The 14,037-nt window shown below is 39.5% G+C and overlaps 1 protein-coding gene across 2 annotated transcripts in view; it reads right to left on the bottom strand.

Annotated features, from left to right (window-relative positions):
- ITSN2 (intersectin 2) overlaps positions 1 to 14,037 on the bottom strand; it is an 80,140-nt gene that overhangs the window by 45,687 nt on the left and 20,416 nt on the right. For both annotated transcript variants that reach the window (XM_059469230.1, XM_059469231.1), the window contains 3 exons: positions 3,497 to 3,589; positions 1,797 to 1,860; positions 159 to 322 (listed from right to left, as the gene is read on the bottom strand). In XM_059469230.1, the coding sequence (XP_059325213.1) occupies positions 159 to 322; positions 1,797 to 1,860; positions 3,497 to 3,589 (321 nt within the window). The remainder of the gene's footprint in view (positions 1 to 158; positions 323 to 1,796; positions 1,861 to 3,496; positions 3,590 to 14,037) is intronic.

The following is a 14,037-nucleotide window of genomic DNA, read 5'->3' as shown; positions in this document are numbered from 1 at the left end:
AGAAAGTGACCTGGTGAATTTCCTAAATCAGAATATCCTTTTTTTTTGTTTCACACTGATTCACTAAACTTTCATGGTCAGATTAATGCTTTTATTTGGCTGCAATTAACTGTGGCTTTTTACCTCTGAACACTAAGTAATTATATATTCATAAGTACCAAAGCGAGCTGACATTAGTGGTGAAAACACTGGAGTTTGTTTCATGACAGGAGGGAGAACTGTGGGCAAGTGCTGTCCTTGCAATTTCAGCTTGATGAGTTTCATAGCTATAGAGAACTCCAGCTGATCCATTTTTCCATCCTTGGTCAGGTCCGAGAGCGTCCTTAAAACAATACAAAATAAAATAAAATTAGAAAAGAAACAGAAATATAACATTTTTGATCTATGAGAGGCTTTCCTACTAGATGTATTTACTGTTTTTTCACAGGAAAACAAGAAACTTACTGCAAAGTAAATTCTCAGCTGTGGATAACTTTCTTACCTGTGAAAAGTTTGAGCACTCACTTCTGCAGAGTTCAGTTTTGAGGTTCCTATATATTAAACACGCAATTCCCAAGAAAGCAGGAAAGCTTTTGGGAAAGCAGAAATCTCCTGCCCAGTGGATACACTTGTTGCCTCTGCTGCAAGCCTCTGCTATGCTTTTCTTTATGCTCCCAGTCAGAATAATTATTTTAAATTAATCCTTGGTAAGATAAGGAATTGATGCAAGAATCTGTAACAAGATGCAGGAGGATGCAGGAACCTCCTAAAGGCACCATACACTGCTATGAAAACTTCATTAATTCACAGTGGTGAATTAACCTCCCAGTGGTGAGGTTTTCTGAGCCTGATACCCACACTCTTTTCCTTCTGACAGTTCTCCAAATAAATACAACAGGAAATATAGGCAACAGTGCATACATAACCTCAACATTTCTGGTCAGACAGGTAATATAAAATTTTATTAACATTTAAGCATGCAAGGACCAAGCACAAGAACGTAAATAAAATTAGGAGAAAAAAAATCAGACTAATGTTAAGCTTCATTTTTCCTTTGATTCTGTTACTGCTCAGTACAAAACCCCAAGGTCCCACAGAAAAATCTCCCTGCCCCTCTTTTCCAGGCACTGAGGTTTAATGGTAAACATGATGGTGCTGCTGGTTTGACTTGATGATCCTAGAACACTTTTCTAACCTTAACAACTCTGTGATTCCATGTTGCTGAAGGAAAAACTAACTTCCATTTAGTTATTTGCTTTAACACTTTTTCTTAAAGTTGTTCTTAATTATTATGAGCCTCTGGTATGTGTCTTTGAGCACATACACCCCAAACTGAGCACAGGATTCTAGTGAGGACCGAGGGCTTACAGAGAAGAAAACATTTCAAGTGTTGCACTCACCACATCTATGCTGTAAGGCACAGCACTTTTTCCAGTTCCTGTACTACAGCATTGCTTGGTAACTCACATATCAAAGCTGTCCTTCTACTTTTTTTTGTGACTTTAGATTTTTTTCTTGTCTTCTACTTTGTGTACTTCAAGCCCTTAATATAGTTTAAAAATACTGCATTCAGCATGATCCAATTTGAAATAACATCATTAGAAAGATGTAAAAATTACTGAGTTTTAATTAATTGTTGGTCCACCACACATGGGCTGAAACCTTCCTCTATATTAAATAAAATTAAAACAATGACCCAGACAACACTTTCTACCTCGACTGCTGAAAGCCTCTGTGAAACACAACACAGGAAAGGTAGCATTTGAATACTATGAATCTCCTATCTTAGGAAAAACAAACAATAAAGAATACCTTACCATATTTGAGCAAGGATAGAAGATGGCAGACCTGATTGCAAAAAAAAGGTACGTGCTTGATCACCTGTGATAAACAAAGAACAAAAAACAGGCTTTTATACCAGAGACAGATTTCTGAGGAGCTCAGCATGCTCTTGGGGGATTAGGTTTTTGAAATAAACCCCCGTGCTGGATGCCAAGCTTACCAGGGCTTTTTTCCTGCTTTTAACACTGGTGACAGTGACTGTCAGACACCCATGTATTCCATAATTCCCAATCTTTGCTCTGAGAAGTGATTTCAGATAGCTATAAAAACTTTAACAGGTCACAAATTAATGGCTGCCAACATCTTAAAAGATGCATGGATTAAAAAAATGAATGAAAATTTAGTGCTGCCCCAATTACTTATGCAGGAGAGGATGAGAATGCTGGTTCTTTTCTTCTCTATCCCATCTAACTTGAGCCAGTATTGTGTCTCTAGAAAAACTAGGAAAATGTCAAGTTCTAAATAATATTCTTTTCTGTCAGACAACACACAATTTCAGTATTTCAGGAAGGGAGTAGGAACTGTTGTGCAATCCCATACCAAGTTCCACATCAGTTGGTACACATACAAAGCAGGGACAGTGGTGTTTATGCCTACATCTGAGTGAATTACAGATGCTTAAAGCTAAGACTTCAAATTATTCTTTCAGCTCTCTCTTATATTCATACACAAGCTTTTATTTCAAGCATTTGCCAAATAAATAACAAAGCCTGCAGATGCAGGTAAGAGCCCAGATGTGGCCTGAGGGTGGTTCCTGGCACTGCACAGTTTCCAGCTGGAGGCAAACACCAACCTCCCAGTGCTGTCTGGCCAAAGCAGGAGTTAGGTGCCACTTAGCATGTTCCAAACACACAACTTTCCACTCGCTCCTCAATCCTTTCCAGCCCCAAAAGAGGAAAAGCAGGGCCAGTAGAGGAACTAGATAGGGCATTACTGGATAGCTGGGCAGGCAGGAGCTGTCAGGGCTGGTCTTTAGTGCTCAGACACCCACCAAGAATGAAGCATTCTTAAATTAAGACATCTTTGCCAATGAAATTGGGTCTTGATATCAAAAGCAGATTTTAGATTTAAAACCTCCAAATTGTGAGGTGCATAGCAACGTGACCCAATTGTTTCAGAGGAGACACAGCTGAATGCAACTGGAACTGACAGCAGGCCCTGCAAAATGCCATTAGTCCACCCTGTCCCTGCTGAAGGCCCAATGGCCCAAATTTCAAGCAGTTTGCTAACAAAGACAAGCTGTCAGCATCCCTCTCCCTGTCTCCTCCTGCCAAACAAAGATGTCTAACAGCACAGCATTCTCTCCTCACACTGAGGAAAGCCACTTCTGCTGTGTCTGGTGTCACCTGCCAGAACAGCTACTGGAAGTGCTCCCTGGCAGCCTCCCATGTGAGCACATATTTCACCTGATCTTCTCTGGTTTCTGAAACTAGACAGAATGGCAGCACACAGTTGATGGCTGCAGAAGTGACAGGGTTAAACAGAACAGCGTTCCTGTGCCAGACTTGAGAGGAAAGCTTGTTAAGTTTACTAATAACCTGTGGCTGTTTGCCTGAAGAATATGGTGATTAGTCACACAACAAAGGGCTAGAAATAGGATGCAGTTCCAAAAGTGTTCTGCAAAGATATGTATGTGTACACAGAAGTTAATGTGTAATGCAGAGCTCAGACCAACCTGTAATGAACCCTCCCATGGGTTTAAGGCTATCAAACTGCTTGTCATGCTTGGCCCGCTCTTCGGAGGTGATGGCCCAGATGTTTGGCCCTCCTGGAAAAAAAACCCAAACCAAATCAACAAAAAAACCAGTGAACAACCAAATAGACTGAAAACTTTCAGAAATAAAACATGTCACTTGCAAAATAAAAGCTTGGATTTCTCAAGAGACAAACTTAGACACACCCAGCTCCTACCAGCTTGGCAAGGACCTTGTGCAACACAAACCTGCTTCCCAGATGTGCAACCCAGCTGAGACAATGCCCCAGCCAGACTGCTTCAGCCTGGCTTTCAGACAAGCTCTGTTGTCCTTCAGAGCTGGTGCAGAGCAGTTTCCCATGGCTGCTGATTGTTTGCAACCCAGGCAGGATGTGTCTCACCATCCCCTGTGTGAGCCAAACCCTCCCCTGGCTCTCTGATGAACAAATGGCATTCAGTGTCACCTAGGTTCCCATGCACAGGGTTAGCACCCTCAAGGCTTACACTTGTCTTGCCAGCACTCTAAAAGCAAAATTGGGACTGCTAACAAAAAAATAATTTGGTTTTGTCTGACAAAGAAGTGACATTTTGGGCTGTTTTTTATTTTTTAAACAGCATGCAATGCCCACTTCACATTTTTCAATACTTAATGAAGAATAAAATATTACAGCCTGAGAGTATGAATGAGAAGTTACAGGGAATAACTGTGTTTTCAGTGCTGGTAATACCAGGCAGAACCAGAGAGACTTTCAGAAATGCTGCAACCTGCTGCATAAAGGTCAGGGTGTGCATCCTTTGCAGGAAAAGCAGCTTGCCAGAAATAATTGGGTTTGTTTTTTAAGTAAAAGGAAGTTTTAGTCGGGAAGTTCTTGACAAATATTTAATTTTTCAAGTCAATGAATGCAAGAACTAGCCAAAATTCTGAATGGAACCACTCAAAACAGCATTAAAAGGTTATTACATGAAAAACACTTCTAAAATTACATTCTGCTGAGTATTACTACTTCCAAAGAACTGTTAATCTGTTGAAGTGTTTGTACTGCTCCCTAAAAGACAGTCAAGGGAATAAATAATTCTTCTAATATGATATTAACAACTTACTTTAAAAGCCACTGCATTTGGAAAAAAAAAGTTAGCATAAAAGGCTTCCTCTTCCTACATAAACCTTATTTCAAAGCACTGAATATCCAAAATTTCAAGAGGTTTTTGCACTGTTTTCCAATGTGCAACAGCAAAGTGAAGGGACTAGGAGCTGATATACTTGCCAATACAGACACAGTAACAATGTTATTCATCTCTCATCTTTGTTTATCTACATAAAGAAACACATTTTCCAGAACACACTTATTTTTTCCTCTTAAGAAGGTCCTATTAAAACTGTATTTCTCCTTGCATGTGTACAGATTTAATTCTTTACCCTTGCTCTCTTAGTAGAGAAGTAGAGAAATAAAATGCTAAAAAGACCAAAACAAAGCAGAAACTCACAGGGGAGATGTATAATAGAAAAGATATGAGGGCATCAGGATACAACCTCTACACACCAGAATTTGGAGTTTTGCTTCTCTCTCTTGAGGACACACCAATTTTTTTTTTTAGTGTGGCCTCAATGAAAGAGTCTTTTTGCTGGCTACATGTGAAATTGTACTTCAAGAACACCCCTCTATTTTCTTCTGATTAAATGAGCATAAAAAATCTAAATTAGATATTGATAAAGTGAAGTAAATCTGAATCAGATGCCTAGAAATCAACGGGCACTGTGAGCATTACTGCAAGACACTAATGAGGACAACTTACACCCTGAGGCAAAAATTAGAGCAGCACTTAGATTTCTTTAAAGTGCTAATTTTAAGCTAGAAATGGGAAGTGCTTAACATGTCGTTGTGATTATAGAAATTATCTCAAACAGATGAAAAAATGCTCCTAAAGCTTCCAGCAGCAACTTCAGAGAGATTGACTATTTTTTTGAAGACAAAATATTAAAAACATTACATTTTCCTTCTATTAAATATCCCTCTTTGAACATCTTTTGAAGCAGGTAGCTGCAACACTCCTCAGCTTTTTAAAATCAATGACAGAATGATTAAGACCACCATAATATATTCACATGGTCAGGGGCTACAAAATGATAAAAACACAGTAACAATTCCTTGACTGGAGTTATGACCATCACCATGGCCCCTCTAGAGAATCCAATTTACATTGTAAGACAACTTTTGTTCATATATGCACAGTTTCTTACTTATTTGTTACAGATTAGGCAAGAAGATGGCAATCAATCTTGAAAATCTCACACATTTCTGTATTCAAGAGTTGCTTTACTATCTGGTAAATTATATTTCCTCTCCAACTATGAAATTCAGCATTCTACACAGCATTTTCTCAAATGTGCTAAAACCTTGCATGTCAGCAAATCCCCAAATTCACACCTGTAGCTACATGATGATTAAAATGTCATTCAACAAGTGATTCAAGATCCACATTCACCCTTCATTCTCATTTTTGCCTTCCTTAACACATCCAAGAACATTGCTCTTTTTTGCACACTTTTACCTCTGGACCTACATCTTCAAGGTCCTTTCTGTTCCATGCCTGTGACTCTGTGATTCAGCCCAACACCCCTGCAAGGAGCAGGAACATCCTTCACCAGCCCTGGTGGATCAGAGCCTCATCCAGCCTGGTCTGGGACACTCCCAGGGATGGGGCAGCCCCAGCTTCTCTGGGCAGCCTGTGCTTGTAGGAAAATTCTACCTTGTAGGAAAATTCTACCTTACGTCTATTTGAAATCTACAATTTTTAATTTAAAACCATCACCCCTTCTCCTATCTCAGCAGGTCCTGCTAGAGTGTTTGTCCCCACCTTTCCTACAGGCCTCCTTTAAGTACTAAAGAGCCACAGAAAGGTGTCTCTGGAGCCTTCTCCAGGTTGAACAACCCCAAGATTCTTGCAAGTATAAATTTCATTTTTAAAAAGAAATCTTAGACTAAAACCACATTATTCTATCAACAAGTGCTTCTACAGCCTTCCACAGTCCTAGTGAGTCAGTGCAAGCAGCTGTCATGGAATAGTGATAACTACAAACATTATCAAAAGCACATTGTGGGAATGTTTCAGGCAACTGAAAACACCAACCTGCTATTAATTTATTTTCAACAGTAGAAAAATTTCAGATTCTCCCTTTCCCTAAGGACAGAGACTGAGAGTCCTACTTTTTTGGTGATTAATTCCATAAAGATACGCTCTCTGATGGTTTCTTTATAGGCATGGAAGAAAATGCAGTAAGTCTTAAAATTCAATGTATAAAAACATAGATTTTTAAAAATATAAATATTCATAGCAGGAATTAGGATCTAGAGAACAGCACACTTTTAAGTCAGCACACCACTCCCAGTGAAATTTTAGTGCTTGTCTATAACTGAACAAAGGCACAGAAAATTAAGTTTTATCCTAACATCACTGGAGAGAGTGTCTGCCATCTGCAGCCTGAACCAGAACAGGTCATTGTTTACCAAATAGAGGTTAATAACTGTTGGACAATGAAAGTATTTGTGTAAAATAAAATAATAATAAAAAAAAATTAAAACCCCATCGCTTCTGGTAGGGATCCACAGTGAATGCAGTCAAACCCCACCCACACTTATTATTTAAAGGACTGACTGGTTTATTTCAACTCCCACCCCATATGCCACAGAAACAAGATAAACAGCACAGCACAAGAGGGAAGGCTAAAGCACTGTCAATGACTGTATTTAGCTTAACCAGATGCTCACAGCTCTTTTGATGGTGCTCTTGGTGACACATTTAAGAAAAGTAAAATTTGTGTACAGAAAAGCTCATATGAAGATTTCTCAAAATACCATGTGAAAATACCATACCAGTCTATCTGAAATAAACACTTTCAACAATGGGACTCACAAGGTCTTGGCAATTCCACAAAACACATCACAGCACCATTCTCCAATTGTTGTGTTTATCTATAGAGTACAACAAAGACCATCACAAAAACTCAGCCAAAATTAGTCTGCAACTCGGTTCTCCTGTGCCATCACCATCAAATCATGCTACAATCCATACAAATATTGTGAGAATTTTTTTTGCTTCCCAAAACTACCACAAGTGGTAAAAATGGGCACTCAGTGCAACTGCTGAGAGAAGTTACACTGCCTGGTTTACACACAACCACGTCCTGGGCATGCTGAGCTGTGATGAAGGGAAGATACTCCTTCCCTGGGAAAGGCAGAACCGCAGGAGGAGTCAAACATCTGCCACCCAAGATGTACCATCCAAACTGAACAGGCTTAGCTCAGCCATTTTTTGTACTAACACACCTTCAGTTCCAGGGCTGAGAAATGTCTTGCCTATAAACCAGATCCAATGAATTCTGCATAGAGAAATTGCTGCTGTTCTTCCATCCACACGGCCCCAGTCCTCACTCATGGCAAGTCATGAATCACAAACCAAACTGCAGGGTCTGCTCCTCACAGCCCTCTCTGACCACAGGATGGGCAAGAGGCAGGAGTCTCCTTGATGGAGCAGTGCTGAACCTTTGGCTGCCCAGGCAGCAGTGAGCTACAATGTGTAAAATCACATTTTACAGATCAGTTCCCCACCAGAAATCAAAATACAGCTGCTCCTACATGCTCCCATGAGAGGCTTTGCTGCTGACAAGGAATAGCACATTACTTTTCTGACTCAGCTTAAATTTCCTGGGCATTTTCGACATCTAAATAATTTTTCCCAACTGTAGCTGATAAAATTTTGGAGGGCAAGAACAGTACAATCTCTCTGACAAGAAGATATCCCATTAATTCATTATTCTTCAAAAGAGAGTACTTTAGAATCTTACAACATCATACATGAAGCCAACACTGTATTTGACTACCCTTTTTAGGAATCAAAACTCAAGAAATGGTGAACCAGAGAGATTTTCCCCACAAAGATTTTGCCTAGAATAGAGTAACTACTGTCTTCACCTGCTCTTTTTGCTCATGAAAAACCACAAGTCTTTCTCAGTAAGAAAAAGACAGAGGCCAAGTTTTCTTTCTTTCCTAGAGAAGGCTGGTACTTTCAGACAAGACTGAATAAACATCAGCACTGGCAATTGTTCTCAATATCCAATATTGGAAACCTGGACTTCACATCCAGGTATGTCTCCAGAGATTCCCTATTCCAAAAATTCCCTACTCCAAAACATAAAACCAACAGTGAAAAGTCCTTTACTTGCCCACTCCAAAACTCCACAACACATTCAAGAGTTCAATGTCAGATGTGGAGCCTGCCCCCGTGGGATGACAAAGACCCAAAACATCCAAAGCTAAACACACTTTGAACTTCACTCTCAAGACTTCTCTGAAGATGACAAAACACAGACTGACCTCCCTTTAATGTAACAGGTATTTCTGTAATTCCATGTGGCAGCACTCAGTTTTCTATTGTTGGAAACTAGTGACTATGCTGTTGATTTGGTATTTCAGTTTCTTTAAGTTCATTTAAAATAAAAGACACCTCTTTAGGGGATAGCAGGGAGGTCTGCTTATGGCAGGATCACAGCATTTCAGGAAAGCTCCAGAAATGTCTTTACAGCACTGCATCAGACAGATAACCTTCTGAATAAAATAAAGGACTTGCTTTGATGGCCTGCCAACATCAAAAGGGAAGCAAACGCTGTTCTCTCCATAAAACAGTAAATCACCATTGAAAGAGAGGGGAGAAAAGAAAGTGCAGTCCTAGAAGAAGAGTAAATAGACTTGAAAATGCTCTATTAAGACCTCTGCCACTGGTTAGTCCTGCCAATAGGCAAAGGGTAGCTGTAGTGAGAACAGCTGGATTACTGAAAAGGAAAAAACATAAGACATTTCTCACATTCTCCAGAATATCTTTGTTTCTCACTCACAGGCATTGCTTGTTTTTCTCTAATAAAAACTATGCTCCTATGACCTACAAAGTTAATTAACTCCACAGAGATAATAAACCTAAATTGAAAGAGCATTCCTTGTACATGTGAGTCATGAGGATTATACCACCACCTCTGTAACCATCAAAAAAAACTAGCATGAAGCTTCATAATGACCTTAAATAAATATTTATCCTTGTGTTTAAAGAGAAGAAAATTTCAGCACAGACATGCAGCAACGTGCCTCAAGCTGTATAACCAGGGGTTTTCCTTAATGCAACCAGCAATCACATTACAGTCTCCTATTAGGAGCCTCCAGAGACTTGTCTGGTCTAGGACATATTTGGATTAATCTAATAATTCCAGTCTTTCTGTGTTTGCAGATAAGTTTACCACAGAGGCATTTATCACAGATTTGATTTAACACTCCCAACTGAGATGTTGAATCAGGCTTCTAATTTTTCCTCAGTGGTGAGTAAACACTCCAGGAGTCTGAAAATACACAGAACATTTTACCATTAGTCTGAATTTGAGATTCTTTATCAGCAATTGCTATTTTCAATATTTGCTTCCCTCCTTCACTGTTGATTCCATATCTCTAACAGGAGAAAAATGACTAATAAACAGCATTTATCCTTATTTAGGTGTGCTAATGTGTATGAATTACTACTGTAGAGGCTTTGGGTCCATCCCAAAGCATCACCTGCTCTTCCTTGAGGTTTGCACCTGCTCTTCTGAGCTTCCACAATCTCAGACCATCACAGGAGGCATGTGCAATCTCCTTTCACAGTTCATACATTAATCTCCAATTACTCATCCTACCAGAAATGCTCCATGGAGGCTCTCATTTTTATTAAGCAACACCAAGGCAGCTGCCAGAGGAAAAGGGTACCTATTTCTGTGCTTAACTGTAACTTCAGCAACTTCTTTTTGTGTGCACATAGATAAAAGGAAAAATTTGTAGCTAAAGAATGTTCAGTACAGGGAAACATGATTCTCCTTCAATTTTGTTATGTCTATATTTACAAGAATTGTGCCCACTGAAGCCAAGAGAATTTTTAAAGATTTTCAAGCACCTCTTGCACACCTGGTACCTGCAGACTTGTTAAATAGTGTCAGGCACATGCAAGGCTACAAGATTTGGCCAAGAAAATTTTGATTAATTGTAGAGCAAACTTTCAGAAATGCGGACAAAGCAACAGCAGCCACATTGCATTTTAGAGTACAATTAATATTCTTTGCATTATGTACAGAATTTCCAGATATTTGGTACACTGGGAACTCTCAGGCTGGACAGTTCACTGAAATCAAATACTGAGCTTGTTTAAACTATCCACTTTCTCCTGTGAGATGGGGTGCAGAATTCTGCCTGGAGATCTTGTCACTGGCAGCCCCCACTCTGATACACAAAATCCATCCATAAAGGAGGAACATCAGAACACAGGACACCCCGTGCCACACAGTGATCCCAATGTAGAAACATAATCCATGCTTTCAGGAGGAGTATAATCCCTAAAACAATTTAGAGATACATAATAGTGTAATCCATGCTAACAGTATAGATCTAATTCTTTTCTGAACTCTACAGCACACTTGGCTATTCCAAAGCACTTAAAGTATCAGTTTATAATAGCAGGATAGTATTTCTATACTTTATAAATATCACAGAATCTTTTCGGTCATTAAGGCTATCCATTTTCCGAGGATATTTTTTATTAAATTATTGCCAATTCCACTGAAGCACTAAAAAAAAAAAAAAGAAAAAAAGAACAAAAAAAGAACAAAAAAACCCCAAAAAAACCCCAAAAACACCAAAACAAAAAAAAAAAAACCAAAAACCCAAACAACAACAACAACAAAAAAACCCACACTAAGGAAGAAAAATACTGAAAAACAAAAAAAAAAGTAAAGTTTCGTTAATGGTCCACTAATGTAAAAGTACATCAGGAAATGTGTGCTAGAAATGTATATAAACTATTCTGAACTGCAAATTAATATGCTACCCTTTACACCAGTTTCCTGTAAAGTTTCTGAAATTCATTCTATAGTGCGTTTTTTAAGTTTCCATGAAGCAAGTTTCCTACATCTCATCAAAAAGGGCAATCACTGTAATACACAATGTTGGTAAACTCATGTTTTGTTCTTAAAAGTTAATTAACTTTGCCTTTCCTTACATGAAGACGTTGGCACACAGAGCTGGGCTTAACCTAAGCCTTTGCCAGATTTAGATTCAATAGCAGCAATTAATATAAAATTATTTTCTGCCTGATTCTGGAGAAACAATGGCAGTGAAACCAACCGTAGTTGCTGAGTTACACTACTGCAGCACATGAAATAAGCCCATTCTTTTAGCCAGTGACAGCTCTGTCTGTGCCCAGAATCACAGAGTCCTTTAGGTTGGAAAAGACCTTTAAGATCATGGAGTCCAGCCATCAATCCAGCACTGCCAAGGCCAGCACTAAACCATGTCCCTCAGTGCCACATTTACAGATCTTTTAAATGCCCACAGGGATGGTGACTCCAGCACTGCCCTGGGCAGCCTGTCTAATGCTTGACAACCCTTTCAGGAAAGAAATTTTTTCCAGTATTCAATCTAAATCTCCCCTGGTACAACTTGAAGTCACTTTGCCTTGTCCTGTCATTTGTTACTTGTGAAAGAGCCCACCTGGCTGTCCCCTCCTGTCAGGAGCTGTGCAGAGCCAGAAGGTTCCCCCTGAGCCTCCTTTTCTCCAGGCTGAGCCCCTTTCCCAGCTCCCTCAGCTGCTCCTCCTCAGACCTGTGCTCCAGAGCCTTCCCCAGCTCCTTTCCCTTCCCTGGACACGCTCCAGCCCCTCAATGTCCTTCCCAAACTGCACACAGGATTTGAGGCACATCCTCTCCAGGGACCAGCACGTGGGAATGGTCATTTTCCTAAACCTGCAATTCATACTTTTGGATGGATTTTAGAAATGGAAAGAAGACATGAAAAAAGTCACACCAACAAGAGTCTTTCCAATGGAAGGTATGAAAAGGTCAAGTAAGCAATATTATCATGGCATTATATAATCATACTTTGCTAAATTCTCCAGCTTTAAGCCTTGCCTCCATTTGCTTTTAAGGTGAGCAAACTTCCAGCTGACAGAATCCATGACCCTCCTTCCCAGCCTAACACAGAAGATTGAAGGGATGCTTACCCTTCAGTTAAGGATAAGTCAGAAGCTTTTTCAAGTAAACTCATCAACCTGTATTGTATCAAAGCCTTCCAGGAGAAAAATAAAAATTTTTAGTTACCATGTTTGTGGAAAAATTCACCAGAGCCTAGACAAAACATTTCTAATCCTGGAAATTGATGCTTTATGCTGCTGCTGCTCACCAGCATTCACAAAACAACCCTATGATTTAATTAAAAATTTACAAAAGAACAATTTGTTTAATTATTGTCTAGCAAATCTCTGTGGAGTGCTGCAAAACTAATAAGATTCAGGTGAGTTTGCATCTGTGGCAGCCAATAAATCTTTCTGCACCAGGAGAAATGCAGGCAGTAAAAATACCAGGGAAGAGAATGCAAAGTGAACCTTGAAATTAGGTGTGGTAAAGGAAATTATTCTCTCATGAAGACATACACTGACAAGATCAGAACAGAATTCTGTTTCAGGAATATTAGGTCTTTTCCAGTAATTTTTGTAGTTCTCATCGCTATCTGGCCATTAGACTAAAAACCACATTTCTGGGTTCTCAGGGCTGAGGAGGAAGGCTGATGGGTTATATCTGCAATGAAGAACTGGGACACAGACTTGAAAGAGGAGAGGAAAACAGACAAACAAAAAACATATCCCCAAAAAATTACACAGGAAGGGTGGGAGAGAAGAAAAAATGAAGAGGCATTTCCTGAATGATCTTGGAATAAAATAAAAATGGGAGATAATTCAGGAAACAAAACACAGTGACAGTCCTTCCAGCAGAGACTGAATATCCCCCCAGCTGATACGCCAGCACAGTGACAGTGTGAGCCAAGCATGTGGTGGTGCTGCTCCAGGATGTCTCCTCAGCCCCAGTGCAGCTCCTGAACCAGAGAACTGCCTCATTACTAGAAGGAAAATCCACCTATCTCTAATGATTTAAGGAATCCAAGACCTTTTGTCATTCACAGCTTCCTACAGCTTTCACTTTTTATTTGACACAGTGCAAAGTGCTCTGTATGACTGAGATCTATGGTACTTTCATCTGATACTGGATAATCCATGTGTTATCAGAGAGTAATTACCATTCCCTTGCCTGAAAAATAATGGATGACCTTGGGGAGGTGACATCTGTATTTTCCACCATCCCCACCCTTTCATTTCCAAGCTGAAATGTCCTAGTCAATTCAATTAATCCACATATGGAAGCTGTTCTGTGTCTTTAATCATTCTTGTTACCCTCCTCTTTGTAACTTCTAGTCCTGGCAGAAAGAAAAAATGAAGGCAAAACGAAGGAAACACAAAGGAAACAGAAGCAAGAATAAGAGAGTTTGCTCAAATAGTTCTCCTTAGAAGGATAAATTACTAATTAGCAAAATCTGCCAACTATATCCAGCACACATACAGTATTACTTTCCAAGCACACATGGGGGGTTGATTTGAAATACAATAAATTTTAAACTGCTTCATTTATG

Source organism: Ammospiza nelsoni, chromosome 3 (assembly GCF_027579445.1).
Source record: "Ammospiza nelsoni isolate bAmmNel1 chromosome 3, bAmmNel1.pri, whole genome shotgun sequence".
In the NCBI taxonomy this organism is placed as follows: domain Eukaryota; kingdom Metazoa; phylum Chordata; class Aves; order Passeriformes; family Passerellidae; genus Ammospiza; species Ammospiza nelsoni.
Note: the sequence above shows the minus strand (reverse complement) of the source record. Positions and strands in the feature narration are given on the sequence as shown.